General features: G+C 44.3%; 1 protein-coding gene across 1 annotated transcript in view; it reads left to right on the top strand.

Annotated features, from left to right (window-relative positions):
* Positions 1-21,232, top strand: part of IDO2 (indoleamine 2,3-dioxygenase 2) — a 36,995-nt gene extending 15,763 nt beyond the window's left edge. The window contains exons 7-10 of the mRNA XM_058194682.1: positions 1,032-1,149; positions 8,087-8,138; positions 18,669-18,817; positions 20,886-21,232. Coding sequence (XP_058050665.1) covers positions 1,032-1,149; positions 8,087-8,138; positions 18,669-18,817; positions 20,886-21,232 — 666 coding nt within the window. The remainder of the gene's footprint in view (positions 1-1,031; positions 1,150-8,086; positions 8,139-18,668; positions 18,818-20,885) is intronic.
* The last annotated feature ends 1,799 nt before the right edge of the window (positions 21,233-23,031 follow it).

Raw genomic sequence — 23,031 nt, 5'->3', positions numbered from 1 at the left:
TTCCCTCCCCACTCCTGGGGGAAAGATACTGCAAAATCTCCATTCCCTCCCCACTCCAGGGGGAAGGATACTGCAAAATCTCCATTCCCTCCCCACTCCAGGGGGAAGAATATTGCAAAATTCCCATTCCCTCCCCACTCCAGGGGGAAGGATACTTCAAAATTCCCACTCTCCCCACTCCAGGGGAAAGATACTGCAAAATCTCCATTCCCACCCCACTCTGGGGCCAGCCAGAGGTGGTATTTTCCAGTTTTTCTGAACTACTCAAAATTTCTGCTACCGGTTCTTCAGAACCTGCTGAATTTCACCCCGATGCAGCCCTCCCAAGCTCCATTTTTTTAAAATTTGCATTTATATCCCGCCTTTCTCCGAAGACTCAGGGCGGCTTATACTATGTTAGCAATAGTCTTCATTCTATTTGTATATTTATATACAAAGTCAACTTATTGCCCCCAACAATCTGGGTCCTCATTTTACCTACCTTATAAAGGATGGAAGGCTGAGTCAACCTTGGGCCTGGTGGGACTAGAACCTGCAGTAATTGCAGGCAGCTGCTGTTAATAACAGACTGCATTAGCAGTCTGAGCCACAGAGGCATCACAGGCCTCTCCTTCACTGCTTCCAAGGTAGCCTTGTGGGCCAGATCTAAGCATCCTGTGGGCCGGATCCAGGCCCCCGGGCCTTGAGTTTGACACCCCTGTTCTAATGTAATACCTTGACAAGTTGAGGAGGCACAGTATGTTCTGTGAACAAAGCAAACTTTCATTCTTGTTTAAAGGATATGAATCCAGCTACATCTCACACGATAGAAAGCTTGACAAGCAAAGTGGAATTCTGCCTACACGATCATAAACACATTTCTCTGGGTGATCTGTCAAATGACTCAACACGTTAAAAAATAATAATAATAATAAAGTCAGCAGCAAAATGGAAAGCTATAATGAAGCCAATGGATTCCTGCAAAGACAATTCAGAATTGCTGGGAATCGGATGGCATGTAAATTTAAACACTGCTCTCTCGTTTCCTGCAGGCTATTGCCAAGGCTGTGGATGGACTTCTTCATCCAGATGACAAAATCCTGGCCGAAGCATTGCAAGAAGTGACAAACACGCTTCAAGAAATGACCAAAACTCTGAAGAAAATGCACGGTAAGCCTGTGATCACACATATGTACTGTATTTCCCTCCAAATAAGACCCTGTCTTATATTTTTTTGAACCCCGAAATAAGCCCTTGGCCTTATTTTGGGGGAGATCTTATTATTTTGGGATGCGGTGGCTCAGGGGCTAGGACATTGAGCTTGTCGATCGAAAGGTCGGCAGTTCGGCAGTTCGAATCCCTAGTGCTGCCATGTAACGGGTGAGCTCCCGTTACTTGTCCCAGCTTCTGCCAACCTAGCAGTTTCGAAAGCACATAAAAATGCAAGTGGAAAAAATAGGGACCACTTTTGGTGGGAAGGGAACAGCGTTCCATGCGCCTTTGGCGTTGAGTCATGCTGGCCACATGACCGCGGAGAACGTCTTTGGACAGCGCTGGCTCTTCGGCTTTGAGACGGAGATGAGCACCGTCCCCTAGAGTCAGCAACGACTAGCACGTATGTGCGAGGGGAACCTTTACCTTTACCTATTATTTTGGGGTGCGTGGAGCAAGATGATTTCTAGCTCTGCCTCCCTAATCCTGACCAGAGGAAATGGTGGGGACCGGCTGCGCATGGGCTTATTTTCTGGGAAGGGCTTATTTTCTGGGAAGGGTTTATTTTCTGGGAAGGGTTTATTATCCGGAGAGGTCTTATTTTTGGGGAAATACGGTAGATATAGACATAGAACCTCAGAGTGAGAAGGGACCTTGGAGGTCTTCTAGTCCAACCCCCTGCTCGAGCAGGAGACTTTATACCGTTCCAGATTGGCTGCTCAATCTCTTCTTCATGAGTTGGCAATAAAAAATATATATTCATATTTAAAAAACGTCCACTTTAAGAGAATATTAATGTTTATATTTTTTACAGTTCATCGATTAAGTCTGCACATTCTTCTTTGCAATGGATTGGGTGCTTTCAAAATGATTCTTTAAAAATATATCAGAGGTACAAAGAAGGTTTAGCATTACATTCAAGGTAATGTTATAAAGAAGTTGATACAAAAAAGAGACCGAAATTTCAGCACATGCTGGCCACATGACCGCGGAGAACGTCTTTGGACAGCGCTGGCTCTTCGGCTTTGAGACGGAGATGAGCACCGTCCCCTAGAGTCAGCAACGACTAGCACGTATGTGCGAGGGGAACCTTTACCTTTACCTATTATTTTGGGGTGCGTGGAGCAAGATGATTTCTAGCTCTGCCTCCCTAATCCTGACCAGAGGAAATGGTGGGGACCGGCTGCGCATGGGCTTATTTTCTGGGAAGGGCTTATTTTCTGGGAAGGGTTTATTTTCTGGGAAGGGTTTATTATCCGGAGAGGTCTTATTTTTGGGGAAATACGGTAGATATAGACATAGAACCTCAGAGTGAGAAGGGACCTTGGAGGTCTTCTAGTCCAACCCCCTGCTCGAGCAGGAGACTTTATACCGTTCCAGATTGGCTGCTCAATCTCTTCTTCATGAGTTGGCAATAAAAAATATATATTCATATTTAAAAAACGTCCACTTTAAGAGAATATTAATGTTTATATTTTTTACAGTTCATCGATTAAGTCTGCACATTCTTCTTTGCAATGGATTGGGTGCTTTCAAAATGATTCTTTAAAAATATATCAGAGGTACAAAGAAGGTTTAGCATTACATTCAAGGTAATGTTATAAAGAAGTTGATACAAAAAAGAGACCGAAATTTCAGCACATGCTGGCCCACAACCTTCTCCAAACTGGTATTCTCTATTGCTGATGCTTATTGCTCTCTTTGTCATTGATTTGTTTATTCATGTCTTCTTGTTTATTTATTATTTATTTATTAATTAGATTTCTAGACCGCCCTTCTCCCGAAGGACTCAGGGCGGTGTACAGCCTTATTAAAACACATAGGAACACAATAAATTTAAAATACATTTAAAATGAAATATTTAACTGGCCAATTTAAAACTAAAAACGGTCAAATGACCGATATAAAACCCTAAACTATAAAATCATAAATAGATTAATACAATTTAAAATCAATTAAAACTAAGTTAAACTAAAATATCAAAATTAAAATAATATTTAGGCTAGTCCCGCCCGATTGACTAGCAGAGTCTTCAGTTCCCGCTTGAAGGTACGGAGGTCAGGAAGTTGGCGTAACCCAGGAGGAAACTCATTCCATAGGGTCGGTGCTGCCACAGAGAAGGCTCTCCCCCTGGGGGTCACCAGCCGGCACTGTTTGGCTGATGGCACCCGGAGCAGGCCCGCTCTGTGGGAGCGCACAGGTCGTTGGGAGGCTATCGGTGGCAGAAGGCGGTCTCGGAAATAGCCCGGTCCTAAGCCATGGAGCGCTTTAAAGGTGAGCACTAACACCTTGAATTGCACCCGGAAGGTTACCGGCAGCCAGTGCAGGCCGCGCAGGATAGGTGTTATATGGGAGCAACGTGATTCTTCAATAGAATGTGCCCCCTCTGATATGTACTTATATAGCAATAGCACTTAGATTTATATACCATGTCACAGTTCTTTACAGCCCTTTCTAAGCAGGTTACAGAGTCAGCCTCTTGCCCCCCAACAATCTGGGTCCTCATTTTACCTGCTTCAGAAGGATGGAAGGCTGAGTCAATCTTGAGCTGGTCGGCTCGAACTCCTGGCAGTGGGCAGAGTTAGCCTGCAATACTGCATTCTAATCACTGAGAGGGAGCACTGAGAAGGAGGGAGGGAGGGAAGGAAGGCAGGAAGGCATAGCAATAGTACTTAGACTTATATACAGCTTCACAGTGCTTTACAGCCCTCTCTAAGCAGTTTACAGAGTCAGCGTCTTGCCCCCAACAATCTAGGTCCTCATTCTATTGACCTCAGAAGGATGGGAGGCGGAGTCAACCTTGAGCCAGTCAGGATCGAACTTCTGGCAGTGGGCAGAATTAGCCTGCAATACAGCATTCTAACCACTGTGCCACCACAGCTTACGTATACTTATGTAAGACTCCTGTGTTTTGATTTTTTTTTTAAAAAAAAGATGCAGTTGAAATTGTCTTAATCTTAAAAGGTAGGTGTAAAGGTTCCCCTCATACATATGTGCTAGTCGTTCCCAACTCTAGGGGGCAGTGCTCATCTCCGTTTCTAAGCTGAAGAGCCAGTGCTGTCTGAAGATGTCTCCATGGTCATGTGGCTGGCATGACTAAATGCCAAAGGCGCACGGAACGCTGTTTCCTTCCCACCAAAGGTGGTACCTATTTTTCTACTTGCATTTTTTATGTGGTTTCAAACTGCTAGTTTGGCAGAAGCTGGGACAAGTAACGGGAGCTCACTCTGTTATACAGCACTAGGGGGTTCGAACGGCTGAACTGCCGACCTTTTGATCGACAAGCTCAACATCTTTTTTCACTGAGCCACCACATCCCTCTATCTTAATCTTAAACCAGATTGGAGTAGAGTAGAGTAGAGTAGAGTAGAGTAGAGTAGAATAGAATAGAATAGAATAGAATAGAATAGAATAGAATAGAATAGAATATTGGAATGAAGAATAGAATAGAATAGAATAGAATATTGGAATGAAGAATAGAATAGAATAGAATAGAATAGAATAGAATAGAATAGAATAATTGGAATGAAGAATAGAATAGAATAGAATAGAATAGAATAGAATATTGGAATGAAGAATAGAATAGAATAGAATAGCTAAGAGAGTGATAGAGGGAGCCCTGCGCGGGTGATAGAGGGAGCCCTTCGTGGCTCCCGTGTGACACCTATCCTGCGCAGACTGCACTGGCTGCCTGTGGCCTTCCGGGTGCGCTTCAAGGTTTTGGTGAACATCTTCAAAGCGCTCCATGGCATAGGGCCGGGTTACTTACGGGACCGCCTACTGCTACCGGATACCTCTCACCGACCCGTGCGCTCTCACAGAGAGGGACTCCTCAGGGTGCCGTCAGCGAGACAGTGTCGTCTGGCGACACCCGGGGGAAGGGCCTTCTCTGTGGGGGCTCCCACCCTCTGGAACGAACTCCCCCCAGGACTTCGTCAACTTCCGGACCTCCGAACCTTCCGTCGCGAGCTTAAAACACATTTATTCATCTGCGCAGGACTGGATTAGTTTTTAAATTCGTGGGTTTTTAAGGGGTTTTAAATGGGTTTTTAATGGGTTTTTAATGGGTTTTATTATTTGCTAAATTTTAATTGCGGCCAAATTGAATAAGTTTTTTAGTGGTATTTTAATAGTATTTATTTTGTAATAGTACTGTTTATTTTATCTGCCTGTAAACCGCCCTGAGTCCTTCGGGAGAAGGGCGGTATAAAAATTTAAATAATAATAATAATAATAATAATAATAATAATAATAATAATAATAATAATAATAATAATAATAATAATAATAATAATAATAATAATAATAATATAGCCCATGGATTCTAAAGGCACCTGAACTGCACAGGTGCCTTTTAGTAGGGATAATTTTAGTAATAAAATCATTTTTCTGAATCTGCCCTCCGGGGTTGCTCAGGGGAAAGCATTAGAAAGATCTCTAGACAAGGAGGATATCTATTCATGACAAGGAAAAGAGAGTAAATCTTTAATGCTGGAAAGGAGCCTTTGAATTTCCCTCTGTGTTTGACAGATCTCAGTGGCTCCTGAATCCCAGTATTGTGGCTCAATATCGTTGATTCATTGCTTGGTTATTTTCTTGGCCTTTTTGCAAGCCTTGATGTTAACAAAAAGCCTTTGAGGTTGTACAGATTTGCCCACCGTTTAGTTCTGTAATTATCTCTTGCGATTAGTGAAAGCAGCCCCACTGGGGCCAGAACGGAGGCTTAGCCAAACGAATAGAATTGATTTTCAAATGTTGGCCTCTATCCTAGGCGGTCCCGCCTTCCAATCTCCATGCTGCAGTTGCTTCACATCTCAAGGTCGATAAATAAATAAAAAATCTTAAAAAGGCAGAGTGCACAGGGAATAGCAGAACCGGAAACAAATCATAGTTGTACCCTGCATAGAAAAGGAGTGACAGATTTTGCATTGAATAATATAATATCATCATCATTTTCATTGAACGGCCCCATAATCCCTTGCGGGGTGGAGTCTGGGCAACGGAATGGAGGTAGCAGAGTGTTTTAAGGGCCGGATGCTCTTCCTGTTGCCAATGCGGAGTTTTGTTCAGCAAATATATTCTCAGTGTGCACAGAAAGAGAAATATCAGCCTCTATCTAGGATCGAATAATATAATATGATACGATAATAATGCAATGCAATGCAATGCAATGCAATGCAATGCAATGTATTGTACTATACTATACTATACTATACTATACTATACTATACTATACTATACTATACTATACTATACTATACTATACTATACTATACTATACTATACTATACTATACTATACTATACTATACTATATTGTCGTGTCCCACTCCTCCTCTGACGGCCGGGTCTGGAAAGTCTGTATCAAGCGTGGCCACGAAGCCTCTGCAGCTTTGCCAAATTCCTGTCAGAGTTCTCAGGGCAGGCAGGAATCCAAGGTGTGACTTCAGCAACCAGATGAGACTTTGCCTGACTCAAGGAATGCCAGAAAGCAGATCCTTTATATAGGCCATGGAGTGTGGCTCCATGACTCAGCACTTATCCAGGCCTGCCCCTCCCTTCCTTTTGCTGACGTCGCCTCTCCATTCTCTGGAAGCGGGGATCTGTCCACTGTGTCTTTTCATCCTCAGCTGCCGGCAATTCTAGCTCGTGGCTGGCTGTGTGCTCACACGCTGTAGGGAGGTTTGTTTGCTCAGTCTGTCTGGGCATGGTGCCAGGGCTGGGGGCTGGAGGCATGCCAGGCCATTCTTCTTCACTATCAGTCTCTGGCTCAGATAGCAGGAGATGGGAGGGGCCCGGCTGAGGAAAGGAGGGCGGGCGAGGCACAACATATACTATACTATACTATACTCGTTAGGACAAACATCCTCTGTCTTCAATAGAAAACAAACAGCTGTCATATTTGATGGTCCGTAGAGAATTACAGAATAACAGAGCTGGATGGGACCTGGGAAGGTCTTCTGTTCAAGCAGAAGGCCCTGTAACATTCTGAACAAATGACTGTCCAGTCTCTTCTTAAAAATTTCCAGTATTGGAGCATCCACAACTTCTGGAGGCAAGTCGTTCCACTGGTTAATTGTTCTTACTGTCAGGAGATTTCTCCTTAGTTCTAGGTTGGATTTCTCTTTAATGATTTTTCCATCCATTACTTGGCCTCAGGTGCTTTGGAGACTAGGTCGACCCACTCTTCTCTGTGAGGGCTCAAAATATTGGAAGACTGCTATCACGTCATCCCTAGTCCTTCTCTTTATTAAGCTAGATGTCAACTCGCAAAGCATCCCTGCTCTGCTCTCGAATTGCCATAGGCGAGGGGGATGGGAAAACCGGTGAAGCAACATGGCAGCCAAAAACAAAAGCACATTCCAGACATCTCTCTCTCAAGGCTGTCTCCCAGGGTTACCCACAGCGGCCGGAGGGGAGTGATCTCTAAAACCTGTGAAATTGCTCTGTTGGCGAATGTGGCTGATGACACACCCTGGGGGGAGGGGGAGGCAAACAGGGTCATGCCTGGGTCACAAATTACGTGGGGTCAGAGCTGGCTTCACTTGGAACGTGCCGACACAAAGCTCCTAATATATAACTGGATTTCTTTTGAAGCTTGGCTTGAAGCTCATGATTTAATTAGGGCATCCGTCGGAACCTTGACACTGGACATACACAATTCTTGCAACTGTTCATCATATGTTTTAACCCCCAGGCCCCCAAAATTATCTTTGTTGAGCTTCTCTGCACTCTCTGTCTCACAGCACTGCTGTTGAGCCAGGTACCACCTATTTTATATTTGGGCATTTGGTTTTTCTTGCCTAAGTGCAAAACGTTACATTCATACTTAACCTTGCGCTTATTTTAAGTATATCCGGCAAATTGATTTGATCTTTATGTGCTCTGATTCCTAGATTACGTTGATCCTTCAGTCTTTTATGGAGTGACAAGGATATTTTTTTCTGGGTAAGTGCAACTTTAAAAGTATTTTCCAAGCAGAAGCACACCGCTGATATTGAGAAAACCCACAAGGCCAACTGAATGGGGTGGGTGGGTGTTTCCTTGTTCTCCAAGAATTGACCCAAGCATCTCTACCGATTAGACGTGGCAAACAAGGGTTCCCTCTACCATTTTCCTTTGGGATGTATTATTCCTTTTCACAATTTTCAGAGCATTTATTTTCAAGTGATACATATGACTACAAAGCTCTCCTATCTATCTGGGAGGGTTTCTTAGGACTAAACGTCCTCCCTCCCTCCCTCCCTTCCTTCCTCCCTTTCTCCCTCCCTTCTTCTTTCCCCCTTTCTCTCTCTCTCTCTCTCTCTCCTTCCTTCCTTCCTTTCTGCTTCCGAGGGGTATCTCAGGACTAAACTTCCTTCCTTCCTTCTTCTTTCCCCCTTTCTCCTTCCTTCCTTTCTTCCTATCTGTTTGGTAGGGGTATCTCAGGACTAAATTTCCTTCCTTCTTCTTTCCCCCTTTCTCCTTCCTTCCTTCCTTCCTTCCTCCCTCCCTCCCTCCCTCCCTCCCTCCCTCCCTCCCTCCCTCCCTTCTTCTCTTCTTTCCCCTTCTCCTTCTCTCTCCTTCCTTCCTTCCTTCCTTCCTTCCTTCCTTCCTTCCTTCCTTCCTTCCTTCCTTCCTTCCTTCCTCCCTCCCTCCCTCCCTCCCTTCTTCTCTTCTTTCCCCCTTTCTCTTTCTCTCTCCTTCCTTCCTTCCTTCCTTCTGTCCTTCCTTGCTACCTTCCTTCCTTCCTTCCTATCTTTTTGGGAGGAGTATCTCAAGACTAAACTTCTTCCCTCCCTTCTTCTCTTCTTTCCCCCTTTCTCTCTCTCTCTCTCCTTCCTTCCTTCCTTCCTTCCTTCCTTCCTTCCTTCCTTCCTTCCTTCCTTCCTTCCTTCCTTCCTTCCTTCCTTCCTATTTACCTACCTACCTACCTGTTTGGGAGGAGTATCTCAAGACTAAACTTCCTCCCTCCCTCTCTTACTTTCCTCCTTCCTTCCTTCCCCCTTTCCCTTCCCTCCCTTCTTCTCTTTTCACCTTGAACAACCATTCATCTCACCCAATCCTTTGGTCTGCATTTTCCATTAATATATATGTTTTCATACCCTATTATGTTGACCCCCCCACCCCCCAAACCACCATCCTTCAGTATAAGAAGCAGGGATGAAATGCTCCCGGTTCTAAACAGATCTCGTGCTCCATTAGTGATTGTAACTGGTGGTTCGGCGATCCGGTAGCAATAGCCGAACCACTGGTGACACCTGCCGCCCGAGTGTCATTACTTCCTGGTTTTAACCAGGAAGTAATGTGTTTTTTACCTTCTCCGCCTGCGCAGAAGGTTTTGTGCATGCACAGAAGGTTTTGCGCCTGCGCAGAAGGTCTGCGCGCGCATGTGACGTCTGCGTGCGGCGTGTGGACTTCCAAGCCAGTAAGGAAGGTATGTCGTGTCCCCCTCCCCCTCCGACGACCGGGTCTAGAAAGTCCGTATCAAAAGTGGCAATGAAGCCTCTGCAGCTTGTCAAATTCCTTCGAGGTTTCTCAGGGCAGGCAGGAGTCCAAGTTGTGACTTCAGCGATAGCAGCAAACTAGATGAGACTTTGCTTGACTCAAGGTTGGAATGCCAAAAGCAGGTCCTTTATATAGGCTGTGGGGTGTGGCTCCATGACTCAGCATTTATCCAGGCCTGCCCCTCCCTTCCTTCTGCTGGCGTCGCCTCTCAGATCTCCGGAAGCGAGGATCCTCCCACTGTGAATTCTCTTCAGCTGGATCTGCTGTCAGTAATTCCAGCACGTGGCTGGATTCCTGCTCACACGCTGTACGAGTGAGGTTTATCAGGTTTGTTTGTTCATTCCTGGAATCCTCTCCGGGCATGGGGCCAGGGCCGGGGGCTGGAGGCATGACAGGCCGTTCATCTTCATTATCAGACTTGGAGTCTGATAACAGGCCCGGGAGGAGATGGGAGGGGCCCGGCTGAGGAGGACGAGGCACAACAAGGTAAGTCAATTTCACCCCTGATGAGAGGACAGATTTCAGCACAAAGGCTGCCTTCATTTGTCACTCCACTTCGAACATGTGAACTGTGCAGAATTTGCATGGAAATCTGAATCAGATGAGTGCATTCCCGACCTTTCTGACTCCTTCGTGTTGCTTTGAGAAAGGGCCTGGATCATAAACGAAGGAAGAGAATGGATGAATTCGACCCCTGACCGACACATCCTCAATCCAAATCTTTACGACCCCTTCTCTTGCACAAAGCATGCCAAGGGGGAACTTGTTAATCTCTTCCTTAATGTTTGGTTTCCCAAGGCCACATCAGCTAATTGTGTTGCCTTCACTTAATCAAGGTCCCTCATTAAACCTTCATTAAAATTCGGATGTGTTGAAGCAGTGAGGGGAAGAAATGATACTTAGAAAGGAAGTGGAACTTGACTATAAAGCAAAATTCTCCCTTTGGGCATTGCAGAATCCCTAAATGACTACAAAGGGAACTTGTTGCTTAGATCGCCAGTCTAAAAGTAGGTTACGAGACACTCTTTGTGACTGACGCAAGATGGTTTAACAGTAGCAGCTCAAATACTGAAGAAATGTGAGAAAAAAGCCCTAGATTTATGTTAGGCTGGGACCTCAGCAAAAAACAATGGATTAGCCTGTCATTGGTGCTTCACCCCAGGTAAGATTCAGTTGTCAGATACTCTTTGTCTAAACCAAAATGAAATTGCAGTGTTTGCAAGGGGTAGTAAAATATGTCAAGCTGTGGGCAATCACAGTGGTGTGACCAGAGCTTTGAACGTAACCGTTATGTCTACCATCAACTTGACTTGTTGTTGTTTTTTAAACATTTCGTGTGGACACACTTGAAAAATTGTGTTGCCTGCATTCAACAGCAATGTTTGATAAGAAGTTGTTGATGTTGTTGGTTGCAAAGTCGTGTCTGACCCATCACGACCCAATGGACAACGTTCCTCCAGGCCTTCCTGTCCTCTACCATCCTGTGGAGTCCATTTACGCTCACGCCGACTGCTTCAGTGACTCCATCCAGCCACCTCGTTCTCTGTCGTCCCCTTCTTCTTTTGCCCTCAATCTTTCCCTGCATGAGGCTCTTCTCCAGGGAGTCCTTCCTTCTCATTAGGTGGCCAAAGTATTTTAGTCTCATCTTCAGGATCTGGCCTTCTAAAGAGCAGTAGGGGTTGATCTCCTCTAGGACTGACCGGTTGGATGGCATTGCAGTCCAAGGGACTCGCAGGAGTCTTCTCCAGCACCAGAGTTCAAAGGCCTCAGTTCTTTGGCGCTCAGTCTTCCTTATGATCCAACTTTCACAACCCTTAGGAGAACAGTGGCCCATTTGGAGGGAGGATTTGTCTATGTGTTTGTGTAAAAAAGCAAAACAGGTGTATTAAAGTTTATGGAGGATTAAAGCGTCCATATTGCTTTCCCCCCAAAGAGAAATAGCCCAAATTTGATGGCGTAAAATGAAAGGGATAAAATGCATGCCTTAAATATCCCAAAGTTCTGCCAAGCGCTATCAACCACCTAGATCCACAAAGTAGGCAACCTAGATTCCCAAAGCATCCCAAAGATGCTTTTTCGGGAGGCAACAGGACTTTCTTGTTTTTTTTTTTCTTTTGAAGAGGTTTCGCTTCTCCTCCAAGAAGCTTCTTCAACTCTGACCGGATGGTGGGGAATGGAAGGATTTATATTCCTTGCAGATAGCTGGTCATTTGCATCCTTTTAGAGGGTCTTTGAAGAACTTGGAGGTTTATCTATGTCCTCAGGGTCACCTGAGTGGTGCAAATGGTTCCTGTAGCCTGCCATTTTTTCCTCTGGAAATCTGTTCCTACTCTCACACTGTTTGAAGGAGGTTCATCCCAAATTGTATAGCTAAAAGTCTGTAGAGATACTCAGTCCTCCAGGTCATGGTTGCCCCAAAGGTGCTTTTTCAGGAGGTAACTGGACTTTCTTGTTTTTTTAATCTTTTGAAGACTTTTTGCTTCTCATCCAAGAAGCTTCTTCATCTTTGACCGGATGGTGGGGAAGGGAAGGATTGATATTCCTTGCAGACAGCTGATAATTCCTCTGGGATTTCCAGAGGGAAAAAATTGCAGACTACTGGAACCATTTGCACCACTCGGGTGACCCTGAGGACACAGATAAACCTCCAAGTGCTTCAATGACCCTCTAAAAGGATGCAAATGACCAGCTGTCTGCAAGGAGTATCAATCCTTCCATTCCTCACCATCCAGTCAGAGCTGAAGAAGAGTCTTGGATCTTCTTGTTCTACCCTCAGGTGCTTTGGAGAACAGCCCGACTCCCTCTTCTTTCCAATATCTCAGGGGTTGCCACAAAGAAGAGGGAGTCGGGCTGTTCTCCAAAGCACCTGAGGGTAGAACAAGAAGCAATGGGTGGAAACTGATCAAAGAAAGAAGCAACTTAGAACTAAGGAGAAATTTCCTGACAGTTAGAACAATTAATCAGTGGAACGACTTGCCTGCAGAAGTTGTGAATGCTCCAACACTGGAAATTTTTAAAAAAATGTTGGATAACCATCTGACTGAGATAGTGTAGGGTTTCCTGCCTGGGCAGGGGGTTGGACTAGAAGGCCTCCAAGGTCCCTTCCAACTCTGTTGTTATGTTATGTTATGTTAAGAAGCGAAATGTCTTCAAAAAACCACCAAGAAAGTCCATAAAAAGCACCTTTATTTATTTATTTATTTATTAGATTTCTAGACTGCCCTTCTCCCGAAGGACTCAGGGCGGTGTACAGTCTTATTAAAACACATAGGAACACAATAAATTTAAAATACATTTAAAATGAAATATTTAACCGGCCAATTTAAAACTAAAACGGTCAAACGACCGATATAAAACCCTAAACTATAAAATTATAAATAAATGAATACAGTTTAAAATTCAGTTAAAACTAAGTTAAACTAAAATATCAAATTAAAATAATATTTAGGCTAGTCCCGCCCGACTGAATAGCAGAGTCTTCAGTTCCCGCTTGAAGGTACGGAGGTCGGGAAGTTGGCGTAACCCAGGAGGTAGGTAACTCATTCCATAGGGTCGGTGCTGCCACAGAGAAGGCTCTCCCCCTGGGGGTCACCAGCCGGCACTGTTTGGCTGATGGCACCCGGAGCAGGCCCGCTCTGTGGGAGCGCACAGGTCGTTGGGAGGCTATCGGTGGCAGAAGGAGATCTCGTAAATAGCCCGGTCAACCATGGGACAACCATGACCTGGATGACTGAGAATCTCTTACAGTCTTCTCCATTTCTGTTCTAGGGACTCAAGAGATTGTGTGGCTACGAAAGCCCACCAGCCTTGAGCTGTCACTCTCTGCCTTAGATTTAAACAGCAAAGAAACTTGCCTGAGCATCCGAAATGAAAGGAATGTCTCCAGCTCATCCATGAACTTTATTATGATTGCTGATTGGCAGTGAAGGAATGGAGAACGTAGGCTCCCAATGGGTTTATTCCAAGGGTGAAGTCTAATTTTTTTTTTGCTACCAGTTCTGTGGACGTGGCGTGGTGGTGGTGGTGGTGGTCATGTGACTGGGTGGCGTGGCTATGTGACTGGGGGACTCAAAAGACAGAAACTCGCTAACAATGTCCTGCTGGCGCAGGGTTGGACTAGATGATCTCCAGGTCCCTTCCAGCCCTGGATTATCCTCTGAAGCTGCATCTAGTGCCAGGTTTGTAGTCCTTCCTTCCTCTCCTTTTTCTTTCCTCCCTCTTCCTTCCTTCCTTCCTTCCTTCCTTCCTTCCTTCCTTCCTTCCTTCCTTCCTTCCTTCCTTCCTTCCTTCCCTTTCTTTCTTTCTTTCTTTCTTTCTTTCTTTCTTTCTTTCTTTCTTTCTTTCTTTCTTTCTCCTTCTCTCTCTATCTCAAACGACCCCCCCCCCACACCCCCATTTTTTGCCTAGCAGTCTTCAGCTTTTTTACTTTTTAAAAAATGCTTTTAAAAGTAAAAACAAAACAAAACACCAACTCTCTGACATCAGGCACCTCAGCCGGGATCATCAGAGCCTTGTTTTAACCCTTTAAAAGCATTCCGGTCTGAACTGGGAACATTTCACCCCTGGTTTATTCTCTCTCTCTCACTCGCTCACTCACTTCTCGCACAAAAAGGTCTGAAGAGAGGCTGCGTGCATTGACAGTATATGGCACATCTCCTCCATGGTCACCTGTTGCTGGGCAAAGAGGCGGTGGCATACCAAATACAACCTCGCCACCTCTTGAAAAGGGCCCCCGTTGCTTGGAGAAATGTCTCCATGCGTCTTTTGAGCAGCTGCTAGGAAGGCAGCTTATGTTTTTTTGCTCTGCGTGAGCATTTGAATAAAAGCGCAGCCTAAAAATAGACCGGCTTGCTCCCTGGTGCTTCGGCAACATCTGGCAAGGAGGGCAGGTGGCGCAGGTCAGCTAATGAGCTGCACACAGCTTGAGTCTCTGTGAGCATCAGCTTACTCTGCAGTCGATCTGTGACTCTTGAAATGCATCACATGGCCAGAGGAATTGGGGGCTCTGAAGTTGCCACTCTCCTCCTCCTCCTCCAACTCCGCCTGCTTCTCCTTCTAATTTTGCTTCTTCCTCTTCTTGTCATCTTTCTCCTTTTGCTTCTTTCTTCTCTTCTCTTCTTCTCCTCTTCCTCCTCCTTTTGCATCTTCCTACTTATCCTCCTCCTCCTCCTCCTCCAACCCCACCGCCTTCGCCTTCTAATTTTGCTTCTTCCTCTTCTTCTCATCCTTCTCCTTTTGCTTCTTCTCTTCTCCTTCTCCTCCTCCTCCTCCTTTTGCATCTTCCTACACTTATCCTCCTCCTCCTCCTCCTCCTCCTCCTCCTCCTCCTCCTCCTCCTCCTCCTCCTCCTCCTCCTCCTCCAACTCCACCTGCTTCTCCTTCTAATTTTGCTTCTTCCTCTTATCCTCCTCTTCCTTCTCCTTTTGCTTCTTCTTCCTATTATCCAACTCCTCCTCTTCTCCTCCTCCTCTCCTCCTCTTCCTCCAACCCCATCTCATTCTCCTTCTAATTTTGCTTCTTCCTCTTCTTCTCCTCCTTCTCCTCTTCCTTTTGCTTCTTCCTACACTTCTCCTCCTCCTCCTCCAACTCCACCTCCTTCTAATTTTTCTTCTTCCTCTTCTTATCCTCCTCTTCCTTCTCCTTTTGCTTCTTCCTCATCTTCTCCTCCTCCTCCTCCTTTTGCGTCTTCCTACACTTATCCTCCTCCTCCTCCAATTCCACCAGCTTCTCCTAATTTTGCTTCTTCCTCCTCTTATCCTCCTCCTCCTCCTCCTCTTCCTCCTCCTCCTCCCAGATCCGAAAAGTTCAGAACAGTGGGGTGGGGGGTGAAGATAGTTGCAGTTGCAGATAAACTGTGGTTATGCAACATAGGTAGGTTAGATAGGTAGAATAATTTTATTGTCACTTTAAATATACCCTATTCGGCACACATTAAAATGAAATTTCATTGCATACAGGTCTCAAAGGATATTTGTTATATGGATATTTATATAGATTAACAGAGTTGGAAGGGACCTTGTAGGTCATCTAGTCCAACCCCCCCCCCACCTAAGCAGGAGACCCTACACCGTTTCTGACAGATGGCAGCCCAGTCTCCTCTTAAAACCTTCCAGTGATGAAGCTCCCACAACTTCTGAAGGCAACTTCTGTTCCATTGATTTGATTGCTCTCACTGTCAGAAATAATCTCCTTATTTCTAGGTTGAATCTCTCCTTGTTCAGTTTCCATCCATTATTCCTTGTCTGGCCTTCAGGTGCCTAGGAAAAGAGCTTGACCCCTCTCCTCTCTGTGGCAGCCCCTCAAATATTGGAAGACTGCTATCCTGTCTCCCCTGGTCCTTCTCTTCACTAGTCTAGGTGACTAGTGGTTCCTGCAACCGTTCCTGCAACCGTTCCTGCAACCGTGCTTCATATGTTTTAGCCTCCAGTCCCCTAATCATCTTGGTTGCTTTTCTCTGCCCTCTTTCTAGAGTCTCAACATCTTTTTTATAGTGCGGTGACCAAAACTGGATGCAGTACTCTAGGTGGGGTCATCACCACCTCCAATCTATACTACATAAACACGACAAATAATAAATAAATGAATAAGCCCAAAATTATGCATATATCCACCTATACTATATGACCCAGAGGAACAACACAGTCTAGTTCGGATTGTATACATGTACATGGCGAGAAAAACGAATCTTGAGAGTTTACCAGATGGATTGGCGGAGGGAACAAAGCAGGGGTGAAATGCTCCCGGTTCGGACTGGATTGCCTGATCCGGTAGCGATGGTGCCGGGTGGTTCGGAGAACCAGTAGCAAAAATCCCTGCCCACCCCACCCCCCATGCCCAGCTGAGCTGCGCGATCATCAGAGGTTTTTTTTTTTACTTTTAAAAGCATTTTTTCTTTGGCCGAAAAAATGCTTTTAAAAGTAAAAAAAAAAAAAGCGGCTCAGCTGGGATCCTCAGAGGCTTTTAAAAGCATTTTTTTACAATCTCTTTGGCTGGAGAGGTTGTAAAAAAATGCTTTTAAAAGGCTCCTCTGATGATCCCGGCTGAGTTGCCTGATCGCCAGAGGCTTTTTTTTTCTTTTAATGGCAAAAAAAAAAAATCATTTTAAAAGAAAAGAAAAACTCAGGCAACTCAGCTGGGATCGTCAGAGGCTTTTAAAAGCATTTTTTCTACAACCTCTTCGGCCGAAGAGGTTGTAGAAAAAATGCTTTTAAAAGGCTCCTCTGATGATCCCGGCTGAGTTGCCTGATCGCCAGAGGCTTTTTTTTTCTTTTAATGGCAAAAAAAAAAAATCATTTTAAAAGAAAAGAAAAACTCAGGCAACTCAGCTGGGATCGTCAGAGGCTTTTAAAAGCATTTTTTCTACAACCTCTTCGGCCGAAGAGGTTGTAGAAAAAATGCTTTTAAAAGTAAAAAAAAAAAAAGTTGGCCACGCCCACCCAGTCACATTACTCCACCCCCACCAAGCCGCGGCCACAGAACCGGTAGTAACAAATTTTACATTTCACCCCTGGAACAAAGCTGTTACAGAATCGGGGAGTCCTGCTGGAAAGATGCTTAACTACAGTAGATCAGCTAAACTTGGCTAGCCTTACCTTTCATTTTTTGTGGCTGGTCCGTTTGAATGCCTGTAGAATTCAATATACAGTCAGAAACAGATCATGCTGTACTTCAGTAGCCAGTTTAGGTTTTATGTATGAAAGGAGCTGAATTGGGAACGTAATATCTAGCTGATCTTAAGGTTTTGGGTGGTGGTGGGGTCACTGATTTGGCTCTTCCCATATTTGAGAGCAACCTGGACTTCTGCTGACTATTTATTTGGAGTGCATGTGACTCAGAAAAAGCTCGAATTACTGATATTTCAAGCCAATCGACCAACAAAATAGCAAATGGGAATCTTTTTTCTGTCAAGGGCCATTATCCTTGACTAGGGAGGGTAAAGTGATTGTAGGAAAGGTGGAAGCAGAGAATGGAAATCGAAAAAAAGAGTCAAAAACGAAGGAAATAACAGCTTTCTTCCCCTTGCAGAGAAATCAGGCTAAGGGCTATCACCTCTGCTGAAAAGTAGGAATTTTCCAAATAAATGCCATTTATTTCTGGCCGTATATTGAATTCTACATGCTTTAAGACAGACTATTCACAAAAAATGAAGGTAAGGCTAGCCAAGCTTAGCAAACAACATTGTCAAGTTATATATATGTTGAATTCATGGCATTCTCTGAGCTTGGCTGTTTTCTTGAAGGTGTTTTACTATTTGGTTAGGTAGCATAAACCGTGCATATAATAATGGGCTGGGCTCATTGATCCTATCTTGTCTTACCAGTCTTGACTGGGGTATGGTTTCTTCCTTGATGGTTCCTTGATTAGGGCATTATTTTATTTATTTAGTGTGCAAATAAATAAAATGACCTCTACAGAGGTCATTCAATCGCTGATGTACAACACTAATAAAATAGATGCATACAAATGCAAATATGACTTTATAGTATCGGTAGATAGATAGATAGATAGATAGATAGATAGATAGATAGATAGATAGATAGATAGACAGACAGACAGACAGACAGACAGACAGACAGACAGACAGGCAGGAAGGTAGGTAGGTAGACAGGTAGGTGATAGGTAGGTAGATAGATAGATAGATAGATAGATAGATAGATTATGGATGAAAGATAGATAAATAGATAGATAGATAGATAGATAGATAGATAGATAGATAGATAGATAGATAGATAGAGGATGGAAGATAGATAGATAGATAGATAGATAGATAGATAGATAGATAGATAGATAGATAGATAGGCAGGTAGACAGGCAGGCAGGTAGGTAGGTAGGTAGGTAGGTAGGTACCTATGACTATCATTAAGTGTTGTACCTTAGAATTCTTGATGATCTTTTCTTTTATGTACACTGAGAGCTTATGCACCTAAGACAAATTCCTTGTGTGTCCAATCACACTTGGCCAATAAAGAATTCTGTTCTATTCTTTTCCAGTTGGAAAGATAACCCCGTGTTACCAGAAGGGTTGCTGTACGAAGGCTTTTGCGACCATCCTCTGGCATATTCTGGGGGCAGTGCAGCTCAAAGCTCCACCCTGCACGCCTTCGACGAGCTGCTTGGTATCCAGCATCAGAAAGAAAGTGGTAAGGCCTGTCCTTTGCTTGCATTTAGATTCGGTGTTGTATATTGAAATTAGGGTAAAGCATCAATGGGTTTTCCAAACCTTCCAACAGTTCTGACCCAGCTCTGTAGTTAAATAAATGTTTCTGTTCTGTCTCCATCCTCACTTTGGGGTAACGAGCTGGCCTACAGCCAGTGGATTCACGGCTCCTATCAGTCCTGGCCGAGAAAATGCAGCTGCCTGCCAAAAAGTTCAAACAGATTAAGACTTCAGCTCACTTCAACACGGTTCAGCTAATTTGCTTCCCGTGGAACTGAGAGCAGTCCCAAAACTCCTTATATATTCTGTGGGGTGGGGCTCCTGCCACACCCTTCCCTTTGATGACGCCACCTCTCTAATCTTCTGAAGCGCGGGTCGATTCAGGCTTGATTAGTATGATTATCAGCTGCATCTGAAGGCGTAGCCTGAGGAAGGGAGGAATCAGGGGATGACAGCCTCATTATGTCCTCCAACTGGTCTGGTTCTGGCTCCTGGAGCCGGGCTAAAGGAATCGGTGCTTCTGAGGTAAGCCTTACCGGCCCTTCCCCCTCACTCTCGGACTCACTTTCGGGCATGGGGCCAGGTTTGGGGGCTGGAGCCACAACAGTTTCCTTTATTAGCCCTGGCAAAAAGTTTCTCTCGCACCGCAGGCTAACAAGTCCGTCTGGCAGGGAGATGAATAGTTGTTTGCCATATCTATTCATCTCCGCTCCCCTGCCTTTTATCCCCAGAACTAGGGTGGGACTTCGCTAGCGGCGGTGGCTCTTCCGTCCCAAGGACCGGCCCATAGATTTCCACCGCTCTCCTCTCCTCTGCCTTCTGTGCATCCTCAAAAGTTGAAAATTAGAGGCCAGGGAAGAAGAGTTCTCATCCAGCTCTTCCTTTGCCAAGTTAGTTTTGGTGCTCAGGTTGAATGTTGATAAAGATCAAAGAGGATGTGCAAAATGAAAATTAAGCAAGGAGATTGTGAAAGGGCATGGAAAGAATTTGGAAAGTAATCCCATCATATCAGGGGTGAAATGTAAATTTTTTTGCCACCGGTTCTGTGGGCGTGGCTTGGTGGGCGTGTGACTTGGTGGGCATGGCCAACATGACGTCACTCATGTCACTCTTTCTTTCTTTCTTTCTTTCTTTCCTTCTTTCTTTCTTTCTTTCTTTCTTTCTTTCTTTCTTTCTTTCTTTCTTTCTTTCTTTCTTTCTTTCTTTCCTTCCTTCCTTCCTTCCTTCCTTCCTTCCTTCCTTCCTTCCTTTCTTTCTTCTCTCTCTCTATCTCTCTGTCTCACACACAAACACACACACCTGGTCTGAGCAGAGGCTGCTGCAGGAGAAGGAAGAAAGTGTCCCCCGTCATGGGTTGGATGCAGGCAGCTGACTCAACTGCTGATATTATAGGACCGCTTTCCTTAGCCATATACCTATTTCTGTAACTTTCAGCCAGTTGCATTTCAGGTGTGAAGAATCAACACCATATGTTATGTTGTGTTAAGAAGATTTGTTGATCTATCCTATCCACAAGCATCTAGTCAACTAATTTTTTTGGGGTCTTTTAATGACCCAGTAATCCCTTACAGCAGGGTGGAGTTGGGGCAACGGAATGGAGCTGTGTGTTTACTTGCCGGATGCCCTTCCTGTCACCAATGCAGAGTTTGCAGTGGATAATTTCACATTTTGCACGGAGAGAGAAATATCCGCCGCTACCTAGGATCGAACTCGCAGCCTCCTGATTGTGAGGCGAGAGCTCCACCTCTAGGCCACTGCATCACTCAAATCTAGTCAACTAATGTTTAGCGCTAAACTGGCACTAGATAAGAGTCAACAGAATTTGAGAGGGATTGGATTTCAATTGTTTATGGGAATGTAATGACTCCAGGCTCATGACTTGCTTCACTCCACCCACTAACTCTGCCTGCTCTTCTCCTACATCAACCTTGTGGGCCAGAAATTATGAGGGATTTTAAAAGATCTAAAGGGTTGTTTGTTGAGTAGGCTGACTCAGCCATTTTAAATGGCCTCGAAGCCCACTTACCCATTGCTTTGGTATCTTTTACCAGCTGCATTTTTGCATAGGATGAGAAAATACATGCTTCCTCATCATCAAGCCTTCATTGAAGAAATCCAATCTGTCCCTCCATTGAAGGACCACGTCTCATCGTCTGGAAACCAAGACCTTCAGACCATGTATAACAAGTGCGTGGCTGCTCTTTCTGAGCTAAGGACCTACCATATCACCATGGTCACTAAGTACATCGTCATAGCAGCCAAAAAAGCCAAAAACGATGTTTCTCAAACCACTAGTCCTCCATCTTTCCTGGAAGGGGTAGGGACTGGGGGTTCACGGGTTCTGAAATTCTTAAAAAGTGTCCGGGACACCACAAAAGAAGCTACGATACAACTCTAAGAGGTGGGTTTCAGCAGGTTCTGACCAGTTCGGGAGAACCGGTAGCGGAAATTTTGAGTAGTTCGGAGAACCGGTAAATCCCACCTCTGGCTGGCCCCGTCCCCATCTATTCCCGGCCTCTCGAGTCCCAGCTGATGGCTGTTTTTCTTATGACCGTTTTTCATACTTTCAATCTTTGCAGCATTCCCCATGGTCACGTAATCAAAATTCAGCTGCTTGGCAAAATTCAGCTGGTTCATACTTGTGACCGCAAGGGTCGTGTGATTTTCTTTGGTGACCTTCCGGCAAGCCAAGTCAATGAGGAAAGCCGGATTCTGGTTACCGACTTATCAACTGCAACGATTGACTTAACAACTGAGGCCAAGAAAGGTCGTAAAACAGGGCAAAGCTCACTTAACACACGTCTTACTTAACAACGGAAATCCTGGGCTCCATTGTGGTCGTAAGTCGAGGACTACCTGCAGTTTCTATTAGAAGACTTTACGTATATAATAAGAAATACATTCAAAGAAAAATATATATATGAAAAGTCGATATGAGTAAAAGAAAAGGAAGGAAATGAAGAGAGGGAGGAAAAAGAAAATGTAAAAATCCAATCACATAAAACATGAAAAAATGTAATGTTCTTCTCTTTGGCAGTTAGACATACCATTCTAATGAAACCTGTCTCGCTAAGATTGCATAATTTTTCCTCCGTTCTATAACCCATTCTTTTTAATAATCAAAAGAGCAAGTCGCAAAATCATTTTTCTTTTTTATGCAAAAAAAAAAAAAAATATCCACAAGAGGTTTCCAGTCATCGGGATATCAGTAATGTCTTTTCTCTAATTAATGAAGTCAGTTTAGCCATCTCAACAAATTTTATCCGTTTCCTCAAACGTTCCTTCGTTGTGGGCAATGCCGAATCTTTCTCTGTGGTAGTAAATCTTCCTGCAATAATCGTATACTGAAATATTTTTCCTTGACTCTTTTCTAATAGTTTGTCCCTCCGTCATAAAAGGAAATCTTCTGTTTTGATTGAATATTAATCTTAAAACCCCCTGTATTAACATATGGATTTGAACCCAATTTTAAAGCTCTTTTAACTTGTCCATCGAGCATAATAAACCCACTCTTCAGGTTGTTTACATTTTTCCAAATTCCATTTGGAATGCCTTTATAGGTTCTATCTACATTATTTCTCTGGTGTTGTAGGCCAATGGCACCTTATTTTAGGAAATATTCTATTTAAGATCATAAATAGATATGTTTGTTAGTTACTATACCCTGTATTCTGTTCTGGGAAGTCTCGGGGGGGGGGGGAGGAGGGGGGAAATGGGGTGGGTGGGAAGGGGAAGATTATAAATTGATTGATTGCCATTGTACAGGAATAATGGTAGAATTAAACAAGTTGGAATGGTGTAAAGTCGGGACTGCTCGGTAACCACTCCCGAAGGGAAAGGGTAAGGAAAGAGGAGTAAAGAAGGAAGAAAGTAGGTAGGTAGGAAAGAAGGGAGGGAGAAGAAAGGATAGGAGGAGAAGAAGGAGGGGAAGATAGAGGGTTAGAAAGGATGGAAGTGAGAAGTGGGAAAGAGGTGGGGAAGTAAGAAAGCGAGGAGAAGGATGGTGGGGAAAGTCGAAGAAGGATGAGAAGGGTAGAAAGGATTAAGGGAGGGAGTGGCGGTCGAGCAGCCCTGATTGAGTATAATTCGAGTATAGGATCGATTGTTGGATAAGTGATTGTATTGTACACTGGTCAAATTGTGGGAATTATTATGGAAAAATAAAATTTTGTCCTGAAAAAAAGATCATAACCAGAG

This window comes from Ahaetulla prasina, chromosome 9 (assembly GCF_028640845.1).
Source record: "Ahaetulla prasina isolate Xishuangbanna chromosome 9, ASM2864084v1, whole genome shotgun sequence".
Taxonomy (NCBI): domain Eukaryota; kingdom Metazoa; phylum Chordata; class Lepidosauria; order Squamata; family Colubridae; genus Ahaetulla; species Ahaetulla prasina.
The sequence above is the reverse complement of the archived record's forward strand: the minus strand, read 5'-3'. Positions and strand labels throughout refer to the sequence as shown.